General features: G+C 39.4%; 1 protein-coding gene and 1 long non-coding RNA gene across 5 annotated transcripts in view; one reads left to right on the top strand and one right to left on the bottom strand.

Moving 5' to 3' along the window:
• The window catches only part of LOC126362556 (uncharacterized), a 427566-nt gene that overhangs the window by 291128 nt on the left and 121486 nt on the right, over positions 1 to 14952 (top strand). The gene's annotated exons all lie outside the window — the stretch shown is intronic.
• Positions 8249 to 14952, bottom strand: part of LOC126362494 (dnaJ homolog subfamily B member 12) — a 135161-nt gene continuing 128457 nt past the window's right edge. For all 4 annotated transcript variants that reach the window (XM_050007886.1, XM_050007888.1, XM_050007885.1 and 1 more), the window contains one exon: positions 8249 to 9384. In XM_050007886.1, the coding sequence (XP_049863843.1) occupies positions 9269 to 9384 (116 nt within the window). In that variant the 3' untranslated portion in view covers positions 8249 to 9268. The remainder of the gene's footprint in view (positions 9385 to 14952) is intronic.

The following is a 14952-nucleotide window of genomic DNA, read 5'->3' as shown; positions in this document are numbered from 1 at the left end:
AAATTAGCATAGAGATCAACATAAACATCATTTCGCACTTTTTAATGCTCATGAAAACTTCACATTGCATATTGTGACACCATACAGAGAGCTTCTGGTGGTGGTCCAGATTGCAGTGCACACCAGTACCTTCAATACCCAGTAGCACGTCCTTTTGCATTGGTGCGTGTATGTGTTCATTGTGGCATAGTATCCACAAGTTCATCAAGGCACCGTTGGTCCCCTTCCACGACCACGAATGGCGCACGTCAGGCCCACATAATGCCACCCCAAAACATGAGGGTACTTCCACCTTGCTGCACAGTGTGTCTAAGGTGTTCAGCCTGACCAGGTTGCCTCCAAACACATCTCCAACAATTGCCTGGTTGAAGGCATATACGACACTCATCGGTGAAGAGAATGTGATTTCAATCGTGAGAGGTCCATTAAGCATGTTGTTGAGCCCATCTGTACCACGCTGCATGGAGTCATAGTTGCAAGATGGACCTCGCCATGAACGTCGGGAGTGAAGTTGCACATCATGCGCACAGTTTGAGTCGTAACACAGCGTCTTATGGCTACACAAAAAGCATTATTCAACATGGTGGCGTTGCTGTACGGGTTCCTCTGAGCCGTAATCCGTAGGTAGGGGTCATCCACTGCAGTAGTAGCCCTTGGACAGCCTGACCGAGGCAGTTCCCCTGGATACTTCCCTTGCTGAGAGCCCTTCCTGGCACAAAGTAACAATGCGGACGCAATCAATCGAACAGTGGAATTGACTGTCTATGCATGGTTGAAACACAGACAACACGAGCCGTGTACTTCCTTCTTGGTGGAATGTCTGGAACTGATCGGCTGTCGGACCCCTCCGTCTAATAAGCGCTGCTCATGCATGGTTGTTTACATCTTTGGGTGGGTTTAGTGTCATCTCTGCACAGTCCAAGGGACTCTGTCTATGATACAATATTCACAGTCAACGTCAACCTTCAGTTCTTGGAACCAGAATGATACAAAACTTGGTTTGATGTGTGTATGTTTAATGCAGACACCGTCTGTTTGAAAAAGTCTTTTAACTTGTGATACTTGTGGAAAGTCAAACATAATATCTGTGGTTTTTTGTTATCTGACCGATATATTTTGGTTATTCAAAGATCAGAATGAGCTATAAACTGAATTTAGATGAAGAATGCCTCTTCACATTACCTGCAAATGGTATAGGGTATGTTAAGGTTGAAAACTTTAAATTTCAAGTGTAACTGCTATTGCAGAAATGTGCTGTTCCTGATTCTCGTTGAGTGACTCATTAAATGTCACGGGTGGTTTTCTAGACAACAAACAAACTCAACGGCTGAATATTGCGATAACATCTGGTAGTGACTACAGAAAGGAATTTTCCTCTCTTATTTTATACTGCCTCAAATGAGGCAAACCTGCAAACATTCATGTCATTAACCGAATAGAATCAAAAATGTCAAATATCAAAAGTTGTGAAGGCGCCAGTACAGTGGTCAGTTCACATGCTCTTTTTTTAATCAACATTTAATAAGTCTAAAAGTAGTCTGTTTCCCTGTAGGATGTGTTACCCGCTAGTTAATGAATGTAAGAAGATGGGAGGTGGATTGTGTTGCATTTTACTGCAATGACCCACTTCATTTGGTCCTTTTTTCCGTGTTTTCTGAACTGGAAAAAGAATGTGTAGTGGGGTTCCATTCAAAAGTAATCACCACATGAGTTAAAACATTCATCCAACACTGGGAGATGAGATGATCAATTCCTGTTTCACAGAACCATAGAACGTGGTTGGCTGCTAATGGATCCACAACTGCAACCACTCTTGCACTTACTCGTATTACTGAAACCGACACACGCGCATCTTTCTTCGGGTCGCCCAAGGAGTGAAAATCACACGACGAAAGATCCAGGCTGTATGCAGGATGTTGCAGTGTTTCCCAAACAAACTGATGGAACGTAGCCTTCGTCCAATTGTCAGTGTGGGGTGGGGTGGGCATTGTTGCGCAACAGGATGAGTCCATGCGACAGCATTCCTGGTCATTTTGATTTTACGATGCCTCACAGTTTCTGCAAAGTATCTTCTCAGAACTGTGCACTGATTGTGGTTCCAAACTCAACGAAATCAACGAGCAGCAAGCAGGGATCTGCAGTCATAGGCCATCATGACCTTACAGGAACTTGGGTGAAGAACTTTGGATTTCTTCAATGTGGGGAGATGAGAGATGTTTCCACTGTTGAGTTTGGCACTTGCCCTTGGGCTCTCAGACTGAATCATCGTGTTGCTCGACAATGCTCACCTCCACACTGCCAGTCGGGCTAAGGCTATGACTTATCAAATAGATTGGGAAATAATGTAACACCCTCTGTACAGGGTATCTTTGACCGTGTGATTTCCACACCTTTGGCAACCTCAAGAAAGACATGCATGGATGTCTGATTCGGACAAGCAACTGCACGAGTGGGTGTTTTTATGGATCCGTCAGCGGTCGAACGCGTTCTACAAAACAGGCATTAACCGTCTCATCTCCCTGTAGGATAAATGTCTTTAACGTGTCTGGTGATTACTTTTGAATGGAACCATTCAATGGTCCAGTTGTAGCTGGTATTCGGTTTTCATTTCACTGCCCCATTTACCTTATTCATTTCTGAAGACATAGATCAATGGTGAGCATGTCTGGCTACTATGCAAATGACCTAAGGTTCTATTCTCAGTGCAGTCAAGGATTTTTTCTGTGGTGGGAGGACTGGAACAATGTTCTCTGACTCACAATGCCAAATTGAAGAAATACTTGAGTGAGAAGTAGCGAACAATCTTATGAACAAATAACCACCACAATCAGTAGCCAGAGGATATGTAACATTCTTATCAGAGTTTATCACCGCCCCTGCTAACTTTCATCTTGTATGCAGAAGTCATGGTCCGATGTTAAGATTGTATTGCTCATGTGTGGGACAATATGGCCGTTCACCTAGACACCACATCTCTAGAATGCCTCCTCTTTCCACTATTAAGGTGAGTATATACAGAATCTGTCCATTCTCCTCCAGAAGATGCAATTTTATTGATTTCAGTTAGTATTCATTTCATGGCTTTTTGTCTCCATTTTCATGTATTCTTATCCAATTTCTATAATTTTCCTCTGTTTTTGTCATTTTACGTATTTCATATTATACCAGGTTTTCCTCAAATTTTACCAATTTCATGTATTTTCCATATTTCTTCGACAGTTTTCCACATGTACATGTTCATACTGCTGACACATGTGAGTGTTGTTTGAATTTCTACTAAAATACTGTGTCTTATATACCAGCCTACTAAAAAATCCTGAGACTTCCCCTTTTCCTGATGATCCACTTGCAAGCATTTTGGATAGAATGATCATGAAAACTATAGTAAGTCGGTTCATACCTATATGAGGCTCAATGAGTGGTGCAAATAATGGATATATTGGGAACTCGAAGTCTGGAATCAATTCTGTGTACTGCTCCGACCCATCAGCGAGCCTGTCTGCAGAATCATGTAGTGCTGCACTTGATGTAAACTGAAGAGACAGAAAATAGTTCTACATTATCATTTGATTTCCACTCAATCATGTAGGGATTACAGGGAGTCGACATGTGTACGGAGTTGATTTCTGTTGTGACAGAGACTTTTTCCCATGAGAATATGCTCATACTGTTTAACAGATGTGCTTTGGTATTTCTATTTATACTTTCCAATTCTGATACATATCCAAAACCCTGTCAGGACATTTACATTTCATTTTTAATGAACTATAACATACCTTACTCTGTAAAGTGTTTACTGAAGGCCCCTTCACAATTTCCTCAGGTTTCCTGTCGACTCCGCACAAATGAGTGCAGCTGTAATTCTAGCACCAAGTCATGGCATCTCACATTCTTGTACAAAACTTTAAGCGAAGTACTATGATCAAATGTTACACCTCAATGTCATGACAGTGAAATTCAATTGTGATTCCATATCTATGAGAGACATTTTCTTCACCATTGAAGGGAGCATTGTAACAAATCCTTAAGTTTCGCTATGTGGGAGATAGAACTATTATGTTTGAAACAGAATTTATATTTATGAAATTAATTACGATCTATTTCTGAGTTTGAATCATTTTATGTTATTCTAAAAAAGGAAAAACGACAAGTGTTCTTCTCACCATCTTTTTGTTCCAACCGCCCGCCATGTTCCAAGGTCATCTATGTACTGTGTTTTGTAATTTAACATGAAACAATAATCTACTTAAGCTTAAACATATTTTTATTCATTAGCACTGTGAAGACCCTAGCTGCTAATAATTTCTAAAGCTTGTATTTATGTTTCAGTTTGTTAAACATGTTGGATCTGACTGATTTGGTGATGCAATGATCACACGCTTATGCATTTTCATTCTTTTACAAGTCTAGCCCCTACTCCAATGTTCTTTGCAAAGGTAATTCACTGTTGTCATCATGCAAATCATTCTGCTACACTGAAACTGAGTACTATCACAGTATTGTGTTACCAAGGTTTTCTACTCTCCAAAGATGACTTCTGTGCCTCATAATATAAAATTGTACATGTTTCAAGTATTTAATAGTGGTTGTTGTTGTTGTTGTTGTTGTTGTTGTTGTTGTTGTTGTTGTTGTGGTCTTCAGTCCTGAGATTGGTTTGATGCAGCTCTCCATGCTACTCTATCCTGTGCAAGCTTCTTCATCTCCCAGTACCTAGTGCAACCTACATCCTTCTGAATCTGCTTAGTGTATTCATCTCTTGGTCTCCACACTGCCCTCCAATACTAAATTGGTGACCCCTTGATGCCTCAGAACATGTCCTACCAACCGATCCCCTCTCCTAGTCAAGTTGTGCCACAAATTCCTCTTCTCCCCAATTCTATTCAGTACCTCCTCCATACTTATGTGATCTACCCACATAATACTCAGCATTCTTCTGTAGCACCACATTTCGAAAGCTTCTATTCTCTTCTTGTCCAAACTATTTATCGTCCACGTTTCACTTCCATACATGGCCAAATTCCATACAAATTCATTCAGAAACAACTTCCCGACACTTAAATCTATACTCGATGTTAAGAAATTTCTCTTCTTCAGAAATGCTTTCCTTGCCATTGCAAGTCTACCTTTTATATACTCTCTACTTCAACCATCGTAAGTTATTTTGCTCCCCAAATAGCAGAACTCCTTTACTACTTTAAGTGTGTCATTTCCTAATTCCCTCAGCATCACCCAACTTAATTCGGCTTCATTCCATTATCCTTGTTTTGCTTTTGTTGATGTTCATGTAATATCCTCCTTTCAAGACACTATCCATTCCGTTCAACTGCTCTTCCAAGTCCTTTGCTGACTGACAGAATTACAATATCATCGGAAAACCTCAAAGTTTTTATTTCTTCTAGATGGATTTCAATACCTACTCCGAATTTTTCTTTTGTATCCTTCACTGCTTGCTCAATATACAGATTGAATAACATCGGGGAGAGGCTACAACCCTGTCTCACTCCCTTCCCAACCACTGCTTCCCTTTCATGTCCCTCGACTCTAATAACTGCCATTTGGTTTCTGTACAAATTGAAAATATCCTTTCGCTCCCTGTATTTTACCCATGCCACCTTTAGAATTTGAAAGAGAGTATTCCAGTCAACATTGTCAAAAGGTTTCTCTACGTCTACAAATGCTAGAAACGTAGGTTTGCCTTTCCTTAATCTAGCCTCTAAGATACGTCGTAGGGTCAGTATTGCCTAACGTGTTCCAATATTTCTATGGAATCCAAACTGATCCTCCCCGAGGTCAGCTTCTACTAGTTTTTCCATTTGTCTGTAAAGAATTTGCGTTAGTATTTTGCAGCTGTGACTTATTAAACTGATAGTTCGGTAATTTTCACATCTGTCAACACCTACTTTCTTTGGGATTGGAATTATTAGATTCTTCTTGAAGTCTGAGGGTATTTCGCCTGTCTCATACATCTTGCTCACCAGATGGTAGAGTTTTGTCAGGACTGGCTCTCCCAAGGCTGTCAGCAGTTCTAATGGAATGTTGTCTACTCCCGGGGCCTTGTTTCGACTTAGGTCTCTCAGTGCTCTGTCAAACTCTTCACGCAGTATCGTATCTCCCATTTCATTTCCATCTACATCCTCTTATATTTCCATAATATTGTCCTCAAGTACATCGCCCTTGTATAGACCCTCTATATACTCCTTCCACCTTTCTGCTTTCCCTTCTTTGCTTAGAACTGGGTTTCCATCTGACCTCTTGATATTCATACAAGTGGTTCTCTTTTCTACAAAGGTCTCTTTAATTTTCCTGCAGGCTGTGTCTATCTTACTCCTAGTGAGATAAGCCTCTACATCCTTACATTTGTCCTCTAGCCATGCCTGCTTAGCCATTTTGTACTTCCAGTCGATCTCATTTTTGAGACGTTTGTATTCCTTTTTGCCTGCTTCATTTACCGCATTTTTATATTTTCTCCTTTCATCAATTAAATTCAATATTTCTTCTGTTACCCAAGGATTTCTACTAGCCATTGTCTTTTTACCTACTTGATCCTCTGCTGCCTTCACTACTTCATCCCTCAAAGCTACCCATTCTTCTTCTACTGTCTTTCTTTCCCCCATTCCTGTCAATTGTTCCCTTATGCTCTCCCTGAAACTCTGTACAACCTCTGGTTTAGTCTGTTTATCCACGTCCCATCTCCTTAAATTCCCACCTCTTTGCAGTTTCTTCAGTTTTAATCTACAGTTCATAACCAATAGATTGTGGTCAGATTCCACATCTGCCCCTGTAAATGTCACACAATTTAAAACCTGGTTCCTAAATATCTGTCTTACCATTATATAATCTATCTGAAATCTGTCAGTATCTCCAGGCTTCTTCCATGTATATGATCTTCTTTTATGATTCTTGAAACAAGTGTTAGCTATGGTTAAGTTATGCTCTGTGCAAAATTCTACCAGGCGGCTTCCTCTTTCATTTCTTCCCCCCAATCCATAGTCACCTACTACGTTTCCTTCTCTCCCTTTTCCTACACTCGAATTACAGTCATCCATGACTATTAAATTTTTGTCTCCCTTCACTATCTGAATAATTTCTTTTATTTCATCGTACATTTCTTCAATTTCTTCGTCATCTGCACAGCTAGTTGGCATATAAATTTGTACTACTGTAGTAGGCGTGGGCTTTGTGTCTATCTTGGCCACAATAATGTGTTCACTATGCTGTTTGTAGTAGCTTACCCGCACTTCTATTTTTTAATTCATTATTAAACCTACTCCTGCATCACCCCTATTTGATTTTGTATTCATAACCCTGTATCCACCTGACCAAAAGTCTTGCACCTCCTGCCACCGAACTTCACTAATTCCCACTATATCTAACTTTAACCTATAGATTTCCCTTTTTAAATTTTCTAACCTACCTGCCCAATTAAGGGATCTGACATTCCACGCTCCGATCCGTAGTACTCCCATTTTCTTTCTCCTGATAATGACATCCTCTTGAGTAGTCCCTGCCTGGAGATCTGAATGGGGGACTATTTTACCTCCGTAATATTTTACCCAAGAGGACGCCATCATCATTTAATCATACAGTAAAGCTGCACGCTGTAGTTTCCCCTTGCCAGCCATTCACAGTACCAGCACAGCTAGGCCATTTTGGTTAGTGTTACAAGGCCAGATCAGTCAATCATCCAGACTGTTGCCCCTGCAACTACTGAAAAGGCTGCTGCCCTCATCAGGAGTATTTAATTAACTTCACTTCAGCCAGTCTCCAGAAAGATCAAATAATTAGCTCGGATCACATCTGAAAGAAAGTGGTGGTGCCAATGTGAGTAGTGATCTGTGCTGACCACACAAAAAGCAGAAGTACATTCTCCTTTGCTACGAGCATATCTTGTATGTTATGTAGACTTTACTTCACTGGCAGCACAGCAAGGCCAAACACATCCAATTTCTTATTATTACTGTCAAAAAGAATTTCAGTACACCATTATGCTGCTAATTAATATCTTAACAGATAATAAAAGTACTTACAAAATTAAAGCAATGGAAGCAAATATGTTTAGCATTTCAAGAAAGAGAAAAAAAAGATAGTTCCTAAAACAAAAGTTAACTCAATTAGTACAAAATTAGAAAAACTTACCTTCCCTTTCTGCAACTAGCAGATGCTATGCTTTTATTCAACAATCTTTTTCTATCCTATTCTTTTTGAGAACTTGCACATCCTCATGAAGCATCAATAAAAGCAACTAAAATTCATCATCAACAATAAATATTTAATGGTAAATCATGCCCTGTGACACTCAATAAAATACTGCTTAAATACTAAAAGCTTCACTAGACCACAAATTCTGTGCAGATAATGCACATGTATGTTGTCTTTTGTCACAATTTTGGAATGCGCAATACAATGTTTTTGCAATAAAAATCAATTAAAACAATGATTTTATAAAATTCTTTACAATGAACTTAGAGAAGTTTCCTTGCAGAACAGAGAAAGCTAAGGAATCCAAAAATGGAAGGAACACTGGTCTTCATTTAGAAGAGTACTATAACACACCATATAACAGTTCTACACCAGATCTCTAAAATAGGCATATTTCATGTATGACGACTTTAAACCTTATCACGTGTCAGCATTATATTTCCAGTACTGCAGATTATTCTGCATGAGACTGTCATCACAGATTATTATTTTGCAGCCTGTTTAATTAGCATACACTAATGCTGACATGAAACTGGAATGCCAACAATTTCTTTCATGGTTCTGAGTCTTTAAAAAATTTTAACCACCTAAACAGGAATTTCGTTTTACTAAATTGAAACAGAAACTCTTAAAGATATTTCACAATACACACAAAACAAACCACTTCTGAAAAATGCATTACATATACGAAGAATACATACAAATATATAAAAATTGCCTCTTCATTTTTGTGTTCTCAAAAATGGTAAGTAAACTCAGCAATATTAAATTTGAAAAGTGACTAGTCATTATTTATCTGAACGGTGCTTTTTGTGATGCAATTGCAAGTCCATTCCATAGATGGAACTTTCTTTAAGAAATAAAGTCTTAACCAGTGACATAGATTAAATCACAGGCTAACAAACTATCTTTGTATGTACTATACACTTTCTTCTGTACAATATATTCACAAATATACAAGCGACAAAAACAACCTTTATAAATTAAAATAGGTTCTCTTGTTTTGGTGATTTTCTTCTCTGAGTCACAGCAGTCTGCAAACAGTCGAAGGAATTGAAGGAAAACGCAATCAGTGATATGCATGAAGTTCCTGAAGTTTGTTACAATGAGGCATAGGAATATTTTGAGCTCTATGAAATAAGTCCCTGTCCCCAAAATTCCGTGCCTTCCAGATCATCGTATCCCCTGGAAAAAATGCAATTAATGAAACTTAAGAATCCTAAATAAGTTTCCTGAAAACTAAAAAGCTTCCAGGTAAGAAAACACGCCACACCTGTTTACAGAGTGATTCTACATGTGAAAATGAAATGCAGAAGCCCTATGAACATGTGTCCAATTTCCAGTCATTACAGAACTGGAGCAAGTTGAAGATCACTCACTTCCATGAATACGATGACAAGTGTGAATATTGAAACTTCCTGGCAGGTTAGAACTGTGTGCCAGACCGAGACTCTAACTCGGGACCTTTGCCTTTCGCGGGCAAGTGCTCTACCAACTGAGCTACCCAAGCACGACTCACAGCCCGTCCTCAAAGCTTTACTTCTGCCAGTACCTCGTCTCCTACCTTCCAAACTTTACAGAAGCTCTCCTGCGAACCTTGCAGAACTAGCACTCCTGAAAGAAAGGATATTGTGGAGACATGGCTTTGCCACAGCCTGGGGATTGTTTCCAGGCTGTGGCAAAACCATATCTCCACAATATCCTTTCTTTCAGGAGTGCTAGTTCTGCAAGGTTCGCACGAGAGCTTCTGTAAAGTTTGGAAGCTAGGAGACGAGGTACTGGCAGAAGTAAAGCTGTGAGGACAGGCCGTGAGTCATGCTTGGGTAGCTCAGTTGGTAGAGCACTTGCCCACGAAAGGCAAAGATCTCGAGTTCGAGTCTCGGTCCGGCACACAGTTTTAATCTGCCAGGAAGTTTCATATCAGCGCACAGTCCACTGCAGAGTGCAAATCTCATTCATTGTGAATATTACTTACCGAAATACTGTGTAGGCCTTAGTAATGGTGGGACAGGTGATTGAACCATCCTGCAAGAGGTGTGGAGGTTCTCCAACAAATGACAGCATTGTGACATTGGACAGATGCAACAATGAAATCATACCCACTGTGTAATAATGGGTTGGATCAGTGAGCAGTTGTGAGATTGTGCATGTTATGCTTAAGTGTTGTTTCATTGAGCAAAATCTTTTTTTCTGTAAATACCAATGCATACATTCACTCACGCAGAATATGCAGACATGTTTGTGTATAGGCACTATCATGGCAGTGCCCACGCAGCTGTGACAGAATACAAGAGACATTTCCCTGTCGACGAACCCCGTGTGCCAGGGTATTTCCCACGGTTTTTCAAACATTATGTGAATCCATAATACTACCCAGTGTACCCATAACATCAGAACATGAGGCTGTCCAGTCAGTTAAGGAAAGCGAAGACATTAATTGCGAAGGTACAACAGAGTCCTGCCACTAGTACATGGCGCACTTGCCGTCAGCTCAATATTTCACAAATGCGGGTGGGTGTACATTCCATTTCATGGGCTTGTACCCTTTCTATGTGCAGCCATGCAACATCTGCATCCAGGTGACTCAATAAGCAGACAATAACTTCGAGAATGGTTGGTTGTACACAGAGACGTCATGCAATAAACTTTATTTACAGATGAGGCTACATTTATAAGCAATGGTATCGTGAACGCCTGCAATTCTCATACATGGGTGATGGAGAACCCACATGACACTAGGGAAACAAGCCGCAGCATATGCACATTTCCAATAGAAGACCTACCTGCACTGTTGGAAGATGTGACACTCCAATGACTACAAATGTACCTGCAGCATGATTGGATCACTGATTCACTGCACCACACAAGTGTCCCAGTATCTGAATAAGACATTTCCTCAACATTGGATGGGTCGTGTCTGAACCATTAACTATCTTGCTGAATTACCTGACATAAGCCCGTTCTATTTATAGAGCTGGTTAAAGGAGGATGTGAACACTACAAAGGTGGATACACGTGAAGAACTTGTTACTCACATCACCGGTACTGTTGCCTGCGTTAAAGCCTGCCAAGATGATGTTCGATGTGCAACACAACACACCCTCCAACATGTTGGCAAGTGGGTAGGGGCCTTTTTGGACACTTGTAGGATGGTTCGGTCATCTGTTCCACCATTATACTGTCCACCACAGTGTTTCAGTAAGCAATTATCACATCTTGTGATGAAGCAAGCTGGGATTTTTTACTTCCCCTCTTGTTTTGCCATCTGCTTCCTTAAAATTAATTTTTTTTTCATGTCTGACTACTTACCATTAACAAACGTGAGTAAAATCTGCATTTTCACACAAGAGAAAGATTGGCCCTCAGTTTTAAAGAATATAACACCAGATCTAATTTTGTGCTTAGTTTTATGTACGTAATTGATTTTCTAATTTATTTAGACTATTCCTTGTTAGTATCTTTTGTTATAGGGTGAAATTATTAATTGTTTCGTAAAAATTCTATTGTTAACATATAAACAAATATAAATTCTGTACTACTTATAAACATTTGGGGGAACAATTAATAGTATTCTTAAAGGATCTGTTAGGCTCTATTCAAAAACATGTTAAAAAAGTCAGCCCTTAATTAATACCAAAGTAATTAACAGTTTTGTCGAAAGTCTTGTTTGTGGAATGGTATCTGTTAATTTCATGATTTAAATAAATAATTCAGCCTAACTCTTGCAGTAGAAGAAACTGTTAAAAAGAAGGAAGTTTTCTATGTATTCAGTAGACTGAATCAGTTAAGTTATAATTGTAATTTCTGTAAATTAAACATCAAACAATGTATAGTGTCAGTATTGATATACTTTTCTACAGGGTCAATCAATAAACTACTCTCCCAACTAATTTCAATAACAAGTGGCAAACAATCAGTTATCTTTAAAAGTAATGATACAGGAAAGGATTAATTCACCCCAATGCTTCACTTTAGATTTTTAATTCATTTGTCACATCCTTCAGTGCAAATCACAGAGCAAGTAAGCATAACAATAAGAGTATTTTCACTCGTAATATTTGATATATAACTTAAGAATTACTTAATAAACAATAGGAATCTATAATTACTCCTTTAAACAAACATATATTTAAGACCATAAATGATAAAGATCAACGGTTAATAAAGTCCCATAGAACTAGAGCAAGGATCACCTTTTCAGTCTCTGAATGAAGTCAGTAAGTGATATATGGGGCAGTCAGACGTACGTTAAATGTGACACCGTTAAGGACAATCAGTCATTAAGAATTATAACCACAGATTAAAGAAGATTTATTTACAGCAATTAACACCAATAGCAAATAATTAAGTCACGTCTCAGCAAATGCATCAAAACCAAGTCTTTCAGTTCTATAACAATGTTGGATTGTCGAATACATCGGACTACTGACACAGAAGGCTAAATTTTACTAAACAGCAATTTCTCCAAACCTAGAACAATCTTAGTACTGTACAATACTTAGGTTATCCAGAACTACTCTAATTTGGCTTTCTTGGCCGTAACGGTGGAATAGATAATTAACCCCTTACTTCATTCTCCTGGAACACTGAGCAGCAATAGACGCTTGGGCAACTCTTACCCCTGCATGGCTCAGGAAAGAGGATGACTCCACCAGGATGAGGAAACATTTACCCACACTGGAAATGGAACTACCTAACATGAACCACTAAGTTGGACGAAGACCAGTTGGTGATTTTTAATCATTACCCATAGCTTGCTGACCAGTGGACGAAAATTACAGAGGCAAGGTAGCTTTATTTGTGCTCACAAGAATTGATAATGTCTGCAAATGTGATTCCGGCAGAACTACCGCCATAGTACCAATACGGGAATTCGGGACTGAGGAGAGCAAGTCAACAACGGTCTCTACCCAATAGATCCAACATTTCAGACAGACCGAGCAACCGACATCAGTCGTGGCTAGGAGGATTACCAAATATAAACTCTAGCACTACCTTAAATATAATTACATAGAGCACTTAAATGCCATGGGGACCAAACTCATTAACACAAGAATATGTACACAATAACAGTGACTAAAGTTAAATATGCCTACGTACTAAAACACAACAGATATTAACGAACATTAACATAATCTCACAATTCAGACATCCACAAAATTAATTGGCTACAGTTCACTCTCTCTCTCTCTGCCAGACAGTACAAGGTTATTTAAACATTTTACGACGTGCTTATCCAAACAGTGACCTACAACACCATCCTTGGGAAAAGAACGGCTTGCAGAAGGTCCACAGCCAAAATTTTTTTCTTTCTTTTTTAATGACATGTACCTTAAGTGAATCAGCAAGAGGGCAGTAACACACACACAAGGCAATTTCCGATCACAAACTCAAAGCAGAGAAACGTTGCCACATAGTTATTAATAGCTCCCACAAAATCGGGACATCGGTCATGCAATTCCAAACACACATCTCAACTGCCTTGTCCGCCCTCGGCACGGCACACACAACCTCCTCCCACCGGATACGCTAGCAGCGCACTCGCGGTGGCTCCGCAACGCCCTCTAGGAAAGTGCGGAAACTCCAAAAAAAAACTCAACCATGGGAAAAACAGAAACCATGGCAAATGACACAGTTCAAAAACCTATTATTGTGAGGATATATAAGGGCCAAAATTTTAGTCCGAGACAGTCAGTCCACGCCCCAGTTTCAGACAAGAAACCTGTGTTGAGTAGAACAACAATGCATCAACTTAACTGTGAAATAAGTGTAACACAATTAGGTCCTGTGTTAAAATAATGACAGTGTCTGTTCCATAATACCTCATTATTCCAAAATAACTGTGAATTACATAGTTATGTTTTTTACTGCTCATAAATATTCAACAGTAAATTATTGTAGCTGTATGTGGATGTTTGCCTGTGACCTCCTGATGAGGATTATCAGAAGTTAAACAGTCGTGGACTTTCCACATAATTGTGTATTATTGTGGGGTTGTGAAAAGTGAAAGTAAAGAACTGTGAAATGCAACTGTTCACCTGTCGGCTATATTATTTACAGTAGTCAGTGTCGAAATTACAAACCCCATTTTTCAGCCAGTGTAACAACACAGTACGTCAACACCGAGGACAACCAACCAAGAAATAAAGCAGGGGAACGTCACACCCTGTCTTACACAACACAACACACACACACACACACACACACACACACACACACACACACACACACAGAGAGAGAGAGAGAGAGAGAGAGAGAGAGAGAGAGAGAGAGAGAGAGAACCGGTAATTAACAACAACAAAGTAATAGTCATGGAAAACCTGCATTTGTATGCTATGTCCTTTGCTGTAAACTAAACAGAAAAATTAACGAAAAGTAGGAGAGCAAGCTGCATAGAGAAAGTGGAGCAACAATTATACAAGGGTATAATGGAATGAGCAAATAGGCCATAAAGAGAGCATGATGGATGTGGAACCACTATGCTACATTCTTGTTGATACAGGATGCGTATGGATCAAAGGACGTGTTACAGCTATGACTTGGAGCAAAGCACGAGTGAATGGGAACCAATGTACTGGAGCAGCAGAGTGAATGTGGACAATATGAAGAAAAGCTCAGTAGGTCTCAATAACAAAGATTTGTTGCATATTTAACTCCTTACCGTCAGGTCTCAAAAATACTTTGTAGTTCCTAATCTAATGTAGCAGTACAATATTTCTGCAATGAAACACTTTCAGTGCAGTTCATCACTGG

The sequence above is a fragment of the Schistocerca gregaria genome, chromosome 1 (genome assembly GCF_023897955.1).
Source record: "Schistocerca gregaria isolate iqSchGreg1 chromosome 1, iqSchGreg1.2, whole genome shotgun sequence".
Lineage (NCBI taxonomy): Eukaryota > Metazoa > Arthropoda > Insecta > Orthoptera > Acrididae > Schistocerca > Schistocerca gregaria.
Note: the sequence above shows the minus strand (reverse complement) of the source record. Positions and strands in the feature narration are given on the sequence as shown.